The 14,933-nt window shown below is 44.7% G+C and overlaps 1 protein-coding gene across 1 annotated transcript in view; it reads right to left on the bottom strand.

The window, feature by feature from the left end:
- Positions 1-11,450, bottom strand: part of LOC125032345 (mucin-17-like) — a 12,562-nt gene extending 1,112 nt beyond the window's left edge. Inside the window, exons 1-3 of the mRNA XM_047623442.1 lie at positions 11,417-11,450; positions 3,790-11,256; positions 212-3,737 (exon numbers count right to left, since the gene is read on the bottom strand). Coding sequence (XP_047479398.1) covers positions 212-3,737; positions 3,790-11,256; positions 11,417-11,450 — 11,027 coding nt within the window. The remainder of the gene's footprint in view (positions 1-211; positions 3,738-3,789; positions 11,257-11,416) is intronic.
- Between the last annotated feature and the right edge of the window lie 3,483 nt (positions 11,451-14,933).

Below are 14,933 nucleotides of genomic sequence, written 5' to 3'. Positions count from 1 at the left end.
AAGTATCTTTACAACATTAAAGCTTCATCGAAGTTAACTTCAATACTGTGGGACAGGATTGCAGTTGAAAATAAATAACGAGTTTGTTTCCGGCTATCTCTCTTATATTAAGGCAAATAGAGTAAGGCTTTAACTAAAGTGGACATCTCTTCCACCTGTCTAATGATGTCTAGAGGTAGAAGGTGATCTCACATTTCGAGATGCTACTGACACACGGGGATCTGTGTTACTGTGGCTACTATACCAATAATAAGGCGTTGTTGTTGTAGTGGGCCCAGATTGTGTAACTCTATTCCCTAGCTTCTTAGCTGAGTCAGTGACTGGTGTCTCTGAGGTGTCTGAACTCGCTCTGCTGTAAACATAGTTTACTACACTAGGACTAAATAGATAGTTGTCTGGAACCCATGTGTTTCTTAGTGGGAAAGGTGTTGGTGGATTTCGATTTGGCAGGGAACCGCCTCTGTTGGAGGTCCATACCCAGCGGTCTGTTTCGCTGTCCTTCCCATACTCAGTGTGTTTGGGCCTATTCTGGGCATAGGTGCTACCTGCATAATGGTTTCCTCCTTGACTACCAGTTCCAGGAGCAAAATTATTGGTATTATAAGTCTGGGGCCTGTTTTTTATATATTCTTCTCTACCTCTAATGGGTAAACTGCTGAAAGTATTCCTCCATACCCATTTCTCCCTTTCATTATCTTTCTGTGTTTGACCCTGAGATTCTGAGTATGTTCCCAGATTTTGCTGTTGACCGGCATTATCATAGATTGAACTTGGTCTTGTATACTGTCCCTGGCCAGGAGTTGTAATGGCTCCCACGCTTTGTTGGTTGTTAGAGTTTCCATATAATCCAAAGTTTGCTGGTGGAGTTGAGCCTCCCAGAAATGAAGCTAAACTAGGTTGGTTGCTGATGCCCTTAAATGAAGTTGGCCTCGAAGTCTGTGTCTGAACCGGTAGACCAAATGTTGGTCTCCATATTCCTGGTTTGGTTGTTGGTCTCCCCTTCAAGGTGGACACAACTTTCTTAGTAGTTGATGGAGAGTTTGTTGGTTTAACAATAGGTATGTAGACTGTTGTTGTTGTTGTTTCTGTGACTTTTTGTACAGATGGGGTTGGTGAGAGCAGATTTGTGGTGAATTTATTTTTTTCACCAAAACCTGTGAATCCTGGAACTGGAAGTTCTGGCGTCTTACCTTGGGCTGACGGTTCATCGATTCCTTTCCTTATTGCATCAAGTTGATCTTGGAATAAGGAGACAAAATCCTGATTTTTGTCTTTCCCCCTGTCTTCTATAGAGGCCAGTTCCACCGAACTGTCTAACAATATAATCGGTTCCTCAGATGATGAAAAATCAATTGTTAATTCTGCATTATGGGACAAATCTCCGGTATCATTACAATTGCTGTCCCCTTGTGTTCCCTTTGCTGAAGTTTGGGCATCAGTATTCTCGTGAGACTCACCCAAAAGAAGCACATCGACGGGCGTCTGTGAGGAAATTCCTGATGGTTCAACCCTTCCAGGAATGTTCAATAATGGTACTGTATCTTCCACTGTAGACTCATTGATAAGTATGCCAGTGGCAGTGTCATTGGATTGAAGGTCCACGAAAGTATCGTTTCCTTGTCTAAACGAAACATCTTTTTCTTCGGTCTGTGAATCAGAGACATCAATGCTGTTGTTCTGTGTGGCTGTCTGCAACCGATCATCACTATCTTCTGTGACAATTTTAGTATTGTTCTGCAACGGATTATCAATATTTTCCTGTGTGAGGGACTGAGTATTGTTAAACTCTCCAAGGGTGACCGTAAAGCCAAAAGCACCTTCAGGAAGCTCTAGAAATGGAAGTTGAGATGCAAGGTTTGGTCTCTCATCTTTTGTATCAGTTTGTTCAGCAGTGGTGTTCAGTGGCACCCCTGCACTAAGGGACGTGGCATCACTTATTTGAACCCCCGACGATTCCTCCCTTTCAGCCTGCTCGTTCGTAAATGGGACATCTGCAGTCTGATTAATACTTGCGTTTTGACTTGTTTCATTGGCATTTTCCGTTCTCTGTAGTTGTTGTTTGGTGTCATCGGAAGCCTGTTGGCTTTCATCAACTGTGACCTGTTGATTGGCTGCAGGACTTTCATTCTGCGTAGGAACTTGGGGAAAAGATAAATTGTCACTTGGAGTTTGTTCGACTTCTTCATTACCTTGTATATCCGTGTTTGTTTGGCTTTCACCACTAAACCCTTGTAAGTTTTGGTCTAGTTGGACCTCACCTCCAAATACAACATTTGGGTTCCCTGGTGTACCTACATGGAGGATGGCATCAAGCACATCAGGCACAGCAGTGCTGATGCCGTTACTAACTGAAGCATCAGCACTGTCATCGTCATCTGGGAAAATGAGATCTGGAGGTAAAGACAATGTTGTAGTATCGATAACGGGTACAGACGTTGTTGTTTCAAAAGCAGGTAAAGACTCTGTAGTAGTTTCGAAAACAGGCGAGGACATTGTTGTAGTTTCGAAAACAGGTACGGACGTTGTTGTGCTTTCGAAAACGCCACTTGCATTATCTTGTGAAATATTTTCATCGTTATTATTATTAGAAATAGGATTCTCAGTGGGAATGGCATTGAAAGGACCTTCTCTGGTGAGGTCAGTTCCTACCACGTCAAAAGAAGCTATAATGGGATCTTCGGTTACGGGAATGTTGTAAATTGGAGTAAAATTATTATCTTCTGGTATGTAATTATTCTTTTTATATATGAAACTGCTGTCTATCGGTGTGGTGACACTAAATTCAGTGGTAAATGCATTGCTGCTAGGAGTGAATACATTGCCTTGAGATGTGAAAATATTGCTTTCTGGTGTGAATCTGCTAGCAATAGAGGTAAAAATATTACTCTCAGGGGTAACCCTCTTCGTTTGGGAAGTGAAAATATTGTCATCAGGCGTCAGACTGTTACTGCCTGGCTGAAATCCGGAAGTAGGGGCCGCAGTAAAAACAAGAATGTCTACGGGGACGTTTGTGAACCGAGGATCCTCACCTTCACCTGAAGTACCGGTACCAGCAGTGTTTAACCCACTGGCAGAATTACCATCAGCGCTCTCGGAAAAGCTACTCCTGTCGGTATCGACCTCAATAGTCGAAATAGTAGTTCCAGGAGTACCGAAGGACAAAGAGGCAGGTACTTCAGTCACTGGAGGTAGAGGTATTCCGCCTGGAGCGATATTCTCTGCACTGTAATCGTAATCTAGAGGAATATTTCCTGAAGGATCTGTTCCATCCTCTCTTACCTCGCCACTAATAATGGCATCGAGTAATCCTTCGTCATAGCGTACATTGTCACCAACAGGGACATCCGAGTTGAAGTCAAAGTCCTCCTTGTTACGGGAAAGGACGGTTTCTAAAGTGTCTAAAAAGGATGTATTTGTTCCTTCTTGACTTGTCGCAACGGTGGGGAAATCTGGACGCTGAGTAGCATTTTGAGTGACGTCAGCTCCTCCATTAACTCTTAGTCCAGCGACGTTGGCATCTAGCCCACCAAAAGTATCTCCGGAACCTGTTCCAATATTGCCCTCAGCAGCCAGAGGATTTGTCGTTGATAACCCTGTAGAATTAATGTTACTTTCTAATTGCACATCGTAATCAGAGTAAACTGAATCAAAGGTTGTGTCTGAAGAATAATCCTGGTTACCACCGTTGAGATAATCAGGGATGAAACTGTCCTTGTAATCGTAACTCAGTCCTCCCACTTCATCATAGGCGTAATCAGGGTGTGTCAGAGGGTTCTGTAATAGATGTACCTTCCTCAGCTGACTCCGGGAAAGCAGGCGCTCGGCTGCCTATGTTATCTGCAGGTGTTGTGTCTTGTGGTGTTTGGTTTGGGCTGTAGGCGTTACTGTCTTGTCCAAATGCAGCAGTAGGGAAGTTGGCAAAGGCAAAATCGTAGGGATTTGCACCTGTATCACGAACGCCAAGGTTAAACTGTGGGTATTGTCCTTGATAGAAGTACCCGTATTGTTCTGGACTTCTTACTCCAGAGATGGTGGGGCGCGGCGAAATGTTATTGTATGCTGGGTAACTCCCAGTTGCTAATGGGTTGAAAAACACCTGAGGGTCCTGGGCTGTGGTGAAATACTTTGCATAATACTCAGCTAGTGTTGGGCCTTGTAAATCTTCAGGAAGGAGAGTGGGTGGGGATGCCACTCCTATTGTATTGCTCTCTGATAGTGGGAAATCCTCATAGTCATCGCTAATCAGATTAGAGGAATTCGTCTGAGCATCATCTATCTTTTTCTCTGTTCTCTCTCCCGAACCATCCTCTTTTCGCGGTTCACGGAGGCCGAAACCTCCAGAGTACGGAGCCAACCAATTTAAGGTACCTGGGTCCGTGGAGAGCCCGTAAAAGGCTCCTCTTACTGGATGCTCAAGTAGATCCTCCGTTTCGCCTGAAGAAGGTATGGGTCCTATCCTCTCCTCTGCAGGATCTATGGCAGGGGCTCTGCGACGGACAGCGCTGTGTGGTTTTATGGTCCCGTCAGGTCGTAGGTTATCAGCTAATTCCAAGAACTCCCTGCCTTGTGTAAAGATATCTGCTGTAGTTTCAGCCGATGGTCTAGTATCAGTGGGGAACTTTAATTCAGTTGGCCGCGGAATGAGTATAATATACTCACCGTCATCGGGCAGAATTGGGCTCTTGTTTGAGAAGAGAAGAAGGAATTCATCTGCATCAACTCGATTGCCACCTGAGTATTCTTTTTCATTCTTATTCTTACCATTAGTGTCTGTGCTTTCCTCGGAATCTTGAGGTTGCCTCGGCGACTTGTCCATCATTGCTTGTAGAGAGGCAATGAGGTGTGGCATCTTGGCATTCATCCGGGTTACCTTTAGCGCATTTGGTGATGAATTTTCAACAGCTGGTACAACTGTTTCACTAACGGACTTGGGAGCTGGTAGCCTGTTTATCGACTGCTTGTGCTGACTGTTCCTAATAAGTGGTGGTGAGGAATAGTTACCAACATCGTGTTTTGTAAGTATGAAATATGAAGGGTTAATTGTATTGCGAATTGCTTCTGCCAGGTTTGCAAAGAGTCTTGTTGAATTAAGGAGAGAGGGATCTAAAGGATAGTTCCTGGTTGTGGTGTCCTGGCGCGGTCCGACGTTCTTTAAATTGTGCAAATCCTGCAACACCTTGCTGTCCACCACCAATCCGGAACCAACAGCGAACTCGTTTGAGGTTCTAGTTGTAGTAGGATTCAAAGTAGATGTTTCATCTCCATTATTGAGTCCAAAGAAGTTCATAAAGTCATTGAAAGCTTCAGTCTGTAAAGTAGGTGTTGCCAGAGGGGATCCAGCGGCTGGGCTTCTAATCGGGTCAGTCCCAAGAATTGCTGTGGGAGGCCGAGGTGTCAGAACTGAGAGAGGTGGCCGAGTAACCACGTCACCAATAGTATTAGTTTTATCTTTGGCTTGGGTAATTTCTGGTAAATCATTTCCAGGTAAGTTCGAAAATGGTGATTTGCCCTTTTCAGGTGAGAGAGGAATTTGTAGATCTTGCAATGTTGACAAATCAAAATGCGGTGGTGTCGTTTGTGATAAAGGTCCTAAAAATCCTGAAAGAATCTGTGCACCCTCGGATGGCACTGGCACTCTCTGAGATGGCGCTTGTGTTGGCACAGCAGAAGGCGGACGTGCACCTTGGGTTGGAACAAGAGAAGACAATGTTGGGAAAGCAGAAGGCAATTGTATACCCTGCGCTGAAGCAATGGAAGGTTGCTGTTGACTTTTTACTGGCACAACAGGAGGCAGGTTTTGTGTTGGAACAAGGGAAGGCAGTTGTATACCCTGTGAAGAAGCAGTAGGTGATTGTATACCCTGTGTGAACTGCCTAAATGTTAGTGGTGTATATTGTGTTGGAATAATTGATGGCTGTTGCCCAGTTAGAACAGCTGAAGGCAGTTGTACACCCTGTGTTGGAACAGCTGAAGGCCTTTGTACACCCTGTGTTGGAACAGCTGAAGGCAGCTGTACACCCTGTGTTGAAACAGCTGAAGGCCTTTGTACACCCTGTGTTGGAAAAGCTGAAGGCAGCTGTACACCTTGTGTTGGAGTAGCCGAAGGCCCTTGTACACCCTGTGTTGAAACAGCCGAAGGCAGCTGTACACCCTGTGTTGGAACAGCTGAAGGCAGCTGTACACCCTGTGTTGAAACAGCTGAAGGCCTTTGTACACCCTGTGTTGGAAAAGCTGAAGGCAGCTGTACACCTTGTGTTGGAATAGCCGAAGGCCCTTGTACACCCTGTGTTGAAACAGCCGAAGGCAGCTGTACACCCTGTGTTGGAACAGCTGAAGGCAGCTGTACACCCTGTGTTGAAACAGCTGAAGGCCTTTGTACACCCTGTGTTGGAAAAGCTGAAGGCAGCTGTACACCTTGTGTTGGAATAGCCGAAGGCCCTTGTACACCCTGTGTTGAAACAGCCGAAGGCAGCTGTACACCCTGTGTTGGAACAGCTGAAGGCAGCTGTACACCCTGAGTTGGAACAGCTGAAGGCCTTTGTACACCTTGTGTTTGAACAACTGAAGGCGTTTGTACACCCTGACTTGGAACAGCTGAAGGTCTTTGTACACCCTGTGTTGGAACAACTAAAGGCAGCTGTACACCCTGAATTGGAAAAACTGAAGGCAGCTGTACACCCTGTGTTGGTACAGCTGAAGGCCTTTGTACACCCTGTGTTGGAACAACTGAAGGCAGCTGTACACCCTGAATTGGAAAAACTGAAGGCAGCTGTACACCCTGTGTTGGTACAGCTGAAGGCCTTTGTACACCCTGTGTTGGAACAACTGAAGGCAGCTGTACACCCTGAATTGGAACAACTGAAGGCAGCTGTACACTCTGAATTGGAACAACTGAAGGTAGCTTTACACCCTGTGTTGGAACAGCTGAAGGCAGCTGTACACCCTGAGTTGGAACAACTGAAGGTAGCTGTACACCCTGTGTTGGAACAGCTGAAGGCCTTTGTGCTCCCTGTGTTGGAACAGCTAAAGGCAGCTGTACACCCTGTGTTGGTACAGCTGAAGGTAGCTGTATACCCTGTGTTGGTACAGCTGAAGGCAGCTGTATACCCTGTGTTGGAACAGCTGAAGGCAGCTGTACACCCTGTGTTGGTACAGCTGAAGGTAGCTGTATACCCTGTGTTGGTACAGCTGAAGGCAGCTGTATACCCTGTGTTGGTACAGCTGAAGGCAGCTGTACACCCTGTGTTGGTACAGCTGAAGGCAGCTGTACACCCTGTGTTGGTACAGCTGAAGGCAGCTGTACACCCTGTGTTGGTACAGCTGAAGGCAGCTGTACACCCTGTGTTGGTACAGCTGAAGGCAGCTGTATACCCTGTGTTGGTACAGTTGAAGGCAGCTGTACACCCTGTATTGGAACAACTGAAGGCCTTTGTACACCCTGTGTTGGAACAGCTAAAGGTCTTTGTATACCCTGTGATGGAACAGCTGAAGGCAGCTGTACACCCTGTGTTGGTACAGCTGAAGGCAGCTGTATACCCTGTATTGGTACAGCTGAAGGCAGCTGTATACCCTGTGTTGGTACAGCTGAAGGCAGCTGTACACCCTGTGTTGGTACAGCTGAAGGCAGCTGTACACCCTGTGTTGGTACAGCTGAAGGCAGCTGTACACCCTGTGTTGGTACAGCTGAAGGCAGCTGTACACCCTGTGTTGGTACAGCTGAAGGCAGCTGTACACCCTGTGTTGGTACAGCTGAAGGCAGCTGTACACTCTGTGTTGGTACAGCTGAAGGCAGCTGTATACCCTGTGTTGATACAGCTGAAGGCAGCTGTATACCCTGTGTTGGTACAGCTGAAGGCAGCTGTACACCCTGTGTTGGTACAGCTGAAGGCAGCTGTACAACCTGTGTTGGTACAGCTGAAGGCAGCTGTACACCCTGTGTTGGAACAGCTGAAGGCAGTTGTACACCCTGTGCTTGGAAAACTAATGGTTGTTGTCCACTTTGTGTCTGTACAGCTGGTGGAAGCACAACCTGTATAGGAACAGAGGGTATTTGTACATTTTGGGTCTGAACAGATGAAGGTCCTTGGACATTTTGTGGTGGAATATTTGATGGTAATTGAGTATTTTGTGTTGTGAGCGTTGAAAGCAGCTGTAGTCCCTGTGTGCCATTAGCATAATATAACTGTGCTGGAATACCAGAAAGCAGCGGGATTCCTTGTGTTGGAACAGATGTAGGCAGTTGTGCATTCTGAGATGGATCATCCAGTGAAGGAACTGTTATAGGTCTCTGTATGTCCTGTGTTGGCACAAGGGAAGATAATGGAATTCCCTGTGTTGGAATAGCTAATTGAGGTGGTGTATTCTGTGTTGGAAAAGCACCAGGCAGTTGTACAGCCTGTGCTAGAAAAGTTGATGGAAATTGTACAGCCTGTGGTGTCTTATCCTGGGTTGGAATATTTGGGGTTAAGTTCCCAGAAGATACAGGTGTATTTTGCAATGAAACGGCAGGTATAGATGTTACATTATTTAAAGTGATTTCAGTTGCTGTGGATGGTTTGACTGATTCACTTCCTAAGTTTTGTGGCTGATTTGGGGAAGCTATTTGTACATTCTTTACCGGCACTACAGAACCTAAAGCTCCACCAAGTCCTCCAGATTCCTCAGCAGTGAGTAAGGTATTCTGTGCCGGACCTGTGGGAAGCTGTGGTACACTCTTTGCTGGATCTGATACAGCTTGATCTGATGGTCCAGGAGATTGTAAAGCATCATTCTCTTGGCTCACTGCTGGTAAAGAATCATTTGGGAGAGGTACTTGTACTGGAGAGGCAAAGGTTGATGGAGGAGGTAAAAGAGATATATTTTGTTGTGGTACAACTTGTGTTTGATTAGTTGTCAACAATGAATTTAGTGTTGATTGGCTTACCCCACTGACTGATGCATTGTCTGTTTTACCATTTTCATTCGTTTGAGGATTAGGTGTAGATGCCTCAAATGTAATAGATGGTGGGGTTTGAATTTCTATGCTGTCTGTGACACCAATTGGAGGATTTGGCGAAGGACTTATTTCCAGTACTGTGTCATCCTGGAACCGAATCCTAGGGGTGGATACAGCAGGGATCTGTGATGACTGAAACCCAGGCAGGAATGTTGTTGGAGTTGGAGTATAGCCAAATGGTAGGATCCCCTGTTGTTGAAAACCAAGGGGATTAAATGGAAAGCCTTGAGTTTGGTTTCCGTTTACCCCCTGTACTGGGAATCCTGTAGGAAAAGGAATATTTTGAGGAAAGAATTGTTGCGGGAAGCCAGGACTGGTTTGTGACCCGCGAGTAGGTGATGTGGGTGAGATCGGGTAACCCCAGGGATTGAAAAGGGGCCCTGTTGGTGGCAGACCCGGTTGACCAGAGCTTGTTGCGGGAATTCCACCTTGCAACTGTTGAGGAACTGAATTTTGATTTCCTGGAAATTGTCCAGTTGAACCAATGTTATAATCCGAATCATAATCATAGAAGTAGTCATAATCTGGTGCTTGTGCTCTATAGAGGGCATTGACATAATCTAGAAAACCTGGATCATAGAAATCTGCAAATTGCGAATTTCCTTGTAACTGTGGCAGATTCTGTTGGGACGGCTGGGGCTGGTTATTGAAAGGTGTGGTTGCAGGAATTCCCGTGTCTACCTTCTGTGTAACAGGTTCTATGGGTATTCCCAGATTCTGCTGGACATTGCTACCAACTTCGTTCACTGGTGGTTCACTCGTTCGCTGTGGCTCAAAGGCCAGAACTGCTTCGTTAAAGGCACTTGGATCTACATTTTCTAGTGCTTCGAAGATTTGCTGGTTCCCATTCGGAAAAGCTGGCTCATCAAGGATAGAATAGTAAGGTAGTCTTAAACCTTCATACAAACTTGCATCAATATCTCTCAGGTCTGTTGGTGTTGGTTGCAGCTGTACAAATCTATTGCTATTGGGCTTGGCTGCTGACACATCCCTCTCACTTCCCTCGAACTGGAATACTTCGTCGACGTCCTGGGGGAAGAAGGTTATCCCTGTTTTTTCTGCTGAAGACACCAGGGGCGACAAATCCTCATGGTCGTGAATGGGTATTTCTGCATTACCTACAGTACTTCCTTGATCTTCCTCGCTGGATGATGGCTTGGGACGATCTTCAGTCGATGTTTCTGTGTTCAGTCCTTCCTCTGGTCTTTCCTCTCTGCTTTGTTCTCTGATCTTAGAGTGCTCCTCTGCTGATGCTTCGGGAAGAGGCAAGCTCGCTGAATCTTCAGTGTCACTCTGTTGTTTTCCTTCTTCTAGTTGTTGTCTACTTTGCTCGATCTCGAAAAATATTTTCGAGTTCCACTGCTCTCTCTTGGGTTGGAACAATGGGGTTGCAACATCCTGTGGGACTTCGGGGTTAGTGTGTCCAGGTGTGTCATTATCAGGAAGTCTATTCGTCTCAGAAGAGGCTTGTTTTTCAGAAGTTTCTGAAGTCAGTGTAGGTGTCTGCGGTGTTGGACGCGGGAGTGGTGCCCTTACATTTACAGGCTGCCTTGTTTTAATCCTTCTTGGGGGTAAGGGAACAGGTCGCTCAGGAGGAGCAAATATTGTGCTCGGGAAGACTGGGTGAGGATTATATGACGTCCGACGAGGAGGGATCTTTGAAGGATCCACTGGTCGCCTCAACTGGTCGTAAAGCCTCTGCTGGTCGTAGAACCGGTAAGGATCAATTGTAGGATACCCGTCTGGTCCTGGAAATGGATAATAGGCCTGTATGTGAGGGTTAAAGAAACGCGGAGAAGTCGGAAGAAGGGCATCTTGAGGATATTGGTTGGGTGGGAAATGAGGATTCTGTGCCACGCCCTCTATGCCGCCGGATGGGACAGAAGGATGAGGAGATGACGCTGTTACAGGAGAAGGAAATGAAACTGTCGGTGTACCTAGTCCATCACCTCCCGGTCCGACCTGACTTTCCTGGGCAATCTGGTCAGGGTGAAGTAGCTCGGGATCTTCAGCTGGGTCGTCCGTCACCACAGAGTTACCAACGGAGGAAGTGTCATCCAGCTGTACCGAAGGAAGTGAAGGAACCACTGAGACGAGTCCTTCAACATCGTCAGGAGGTGGAAGAACATGCACGCCGAGGCCTTCCGGACTTGCTAGCGTGTGAAGCGATAAGGATTCTTGCGCCAATTGGTCTGGATATGCTGGGTCCTCGATCTGGCTTGTTGGAGTTTCAAGGTCATCACTTGCCGCATCTGTCAGGACTGCGAGTGACAGCAGGACAGGAAAAAGTAGTATCATCTACGGAGAGAAAAAAAACGCTTTAGTATTTACCTAAGAATAATATGAAATCGATGTACTAAGTTTTTTTTTTCCAAAGGTTATTATTACAGACAGCTGCTCAGGGTGTGGATACATGTTTACATAACACCATGCCTTCCACTGAATAGATGTACATCAGTGAACTTTTAGGGGTACTGAGAAATGCTGTGTATGAATTACCGTTGTCTTTAGAATATTCACATACTGAAAAATTGCATCACAACAACCCCCACCCCAACCATATATATATATATATATATATATATATATATATATATATATATATATATACACACACACATATACATATATATACACATATAAACACATATATATATATATATGCATATACACACACACACATACACACACACACCTACACACACACACACACACACACACACACACACACACACACACACACACACACCTACACACACACACACACACACACACCTACACACACACACACACCTACACACACACGCACACACACACACACATATTAATATGTGTGTGCGTGTGTGCGTATTGTATATATGTATATATGTGTGTGTGTGTGTGTATGTGTGTGTGTGTGTGTGTGTGTGTGTGTGTGTGTGTGTGTGTGTGTGTGCGCGCGCGCGCATTCACACACACACACACATTAATATGTGTATGTGTGTGCGTGTGTGTGTATTATATATATGTATATATGTGTGTGTGTGTGTGCGCGCGCGCATTCACACACACACACACACACAGAAGGGGGGTGGCAGACAGACAAAGAGACAGACAGACACATGTTTGGTTAAAAGTAATCCTTTAAAGATAATTTTCTTGTAAGTTCTTTGTAGATAGATAAGGTAATTATGAAGTAACAAGAACAAGTTACGGTAGGCTAATACTACATTACAAAGGAAGACATTACAAAATACTTAATTTGCCAAAAGTCAAATTGCATATTACACTTTACATTTACTAAATATATGAGGTTTTAAATTTGCATTAGAAAAAAATAAATACTTATCGTCACTCCGAACTTAAGCCAAACAATAAAACTTAACAAGCGTAAAAAAAAGTACTAACCGAACAAATGAACGCTAAACCATTGCCAAAAAAAAAAAAAAAAAAAAAAAAAAAAAAAAAAAAAGTTTAACCATAGTCGCACGGCAAGTAAAAACTTTTAGACCAGCGCCATCTGTTGTTAACCCAGCGCGACGTCAAACCAACATCTGTGTATTAAACCTTCACTTTCTCTCTCTTTGGCGGGGGGGAGGGGGGAGGGGGGGAAATGTAGCCTCCTGCCACGAATATGTAGTAAGGAAGTCCGTGTTTTTTTTTTTTCGCAATACCGTAATTTATATCTATGAAAAGAAGACAAAAAAACCCAGGAACTTGAGTTTTTGTAATTCGTGAAGTACGTTGTGGATATTGAAAGGAATTTTGATCACGGAATGCTTGTAAATATTTGAAATAGTAATAGTACTCTTGGAAATTGGCGCACGGATGGCGCGTAAAGTATGCACGTTTATTATCAATTTATGTTAATATCTTTTTACTGTGTAATCTTTTCTTTTCCTTTTTTCTTTTGTAAAGAAAGTTGTGTGTGTGTGTATGTATGAGTGTGTGTGTGTGTGTGTGTGTGTGTGTGTGTGTGTGTGTGTGTGTGTGTGTGTGTGTGTACGTGTGCGTGTGCGTGTGCATGTGCGTGTGCGTGTGCGTGAGAGAGAGAGAGAGAGAGAGAGAGAGAGAGAGAGAGAGAGAGAGAGAGAGAGAGAGAGAGAGAGAGAGAGAGAGAGAGAGAGAGAGAGAGAGAGAGAGAGAGAGAGAGAGAGAGAGAGAGAGAGAGAGAGCAAGAGCGAGAGAGAGAGAGAAAGGGAGAGAGAGAGAGAAAGAGAGTGAGTGAGCGAAATGGGGAGTGAGAGAGAAAGGGTAAAGGTAAAGGTGAGGGTGAGAGGGAGAGGAAGAAGGAAAGAGAGAGATAGTTGAGAGGGTGAGAAAGAAAGTGAAAGGGGGATGGGAGGTATGGGGCGATGTGAGAGACAGAGGAGAGAGAGAGAGAGAGAGAGAGAGAGAGAGAGAGAGAGAGAGAGAGAGAGAGAGAGAGAGCGGGAGAGAGAAGAGTGAGGGGGAGATAGAGAGAGGGGGTGGGAAAGGAAGGGATAAAGACAGAGAGAGGGGTGTATACATGTACGTGTATGTGTGGAGAGAGAGAAAGAGAGAGAGGTAGATTGATAGAGAGAGAGAGAGAGAGAAAAGGAGAGAAAAAAGTAAAGATAAGAGAGAGAGAGAGAGAGAGAGAGAGAGAGAGAGAGAGAGAGAGAGAGAGAGAGAGAGAGAGAGAGAGAATAAGGGAGAGAAAAAAGTAAAGATAAGAGAGAGAGAGAGAGAGAGAGAGAGATAGATAGAGAGAGAGAGAGAGAGAGAGAGAGAGAGAGAGAGAGAGAGAGAGAGAGAGAGAGAGAGCAAGAGCGAGAGAGAATGGGGGGGGGGGGGTAAGAGCGAGAGTGAGAAAAAAAGGGAGAATAAGAAGTAAACACAAAGAGAGAGAGAGAGAGAGAGAGAGAGAGAGAGAGAGAGAGAGAGAGAGAGAGAGAGAGAGGGAGAGAGAGAGGGGGGGTCTACGCCACTGCCTAGCCACCTGGTCACCCAGCAGTTGCGACACATGAATCTTTATTATATAGCTCCGTCTGGTCCCGTGAGTTTTTGCACTTTCTTTTCCCTCTCCTGTTCGTCATTATTACGAAATCTAATCATTGCCTAAGAGCATGGCTTGTACTGGTCTTGGTTAATGAAGAGAAAAATATTTAATAATCATCTAAAGTACAGGTTCTTTCCCGCCTTTTTTTTCGATTCGTGTATATACATCTTTTATATGTAGTATTATTCTCTATCCTTTATCTCGCCTTTCTATATTTAATTTCTAATCTACATATTTTATTTCAGATTTCTTTACTGCAGTATATTAATTATTTTTGTCACGTCTAACCGCCACCCACCCAAACTCTTTTTTTAATTTTTCTAATAGCTTCCTGTATAACACTTTCTGTTTAATTTTCTATTTCTCTTCCTTTCTCGTTTTCCCCCTCGATTCAACTTTCACCTTCAGTCGTCGATTATAAGACACAGACCGGGGTTTTCTTTTTAAACAAAACATTTCTAAAGATGCACCCCCTATGAAGGCGGTTTAAACTCTCTACTTTCCCGCGAATCAACGATGCCGCGGACTTGACAAGCAACATGTACTTGACTCGGCACGCATATCAGTCGCGGTCACTTGTCTTGACCAACAGCCATCCGTAGGAATTAATTTCTCACTTTTATAGTCTCTCACTCTCTCTCTTTGTCTCTGTCCGTCTCTCTCTCTTTCTTTCTCTCTCTCTCTCTCTCTCACACACACACATATATTTATTATTATAATTTTCATTATTATCGACATCATCATTATAATAATTAATATCTCCTTTTACGTTAATAAGTTGCTTCCACACTCCATCCATTTCCCAGACGCTTCTAGATACACATACACCTTATACATTCGGCATGTTTAATAAGGGCATTACTCTAACTTGATGAATAGATTGTGGGCAAGAAACTCTTTACAGGAGGAATTCCCTGATAGCGGGGTATTTGTCTG

Source organism: Penaeus chinensis, chromosome 14 (genome assembly GCF_019202785.1).
Source record: "Penaeus chinensis breed Huanghai No. 1 chromosome 14, ASM1920278v2, whole genome shotgun sequence".
NCBI lineage: Eukaryota > Metazoa > Arthropoda > Malacostraca > Decapoda > Penaeidae > Penaeus > Penaeus chinensis.
Note: the sequence above shows the minus strand (reverse complement) of the source record. Positions and strands in the feature narration are given on the sequence as shown.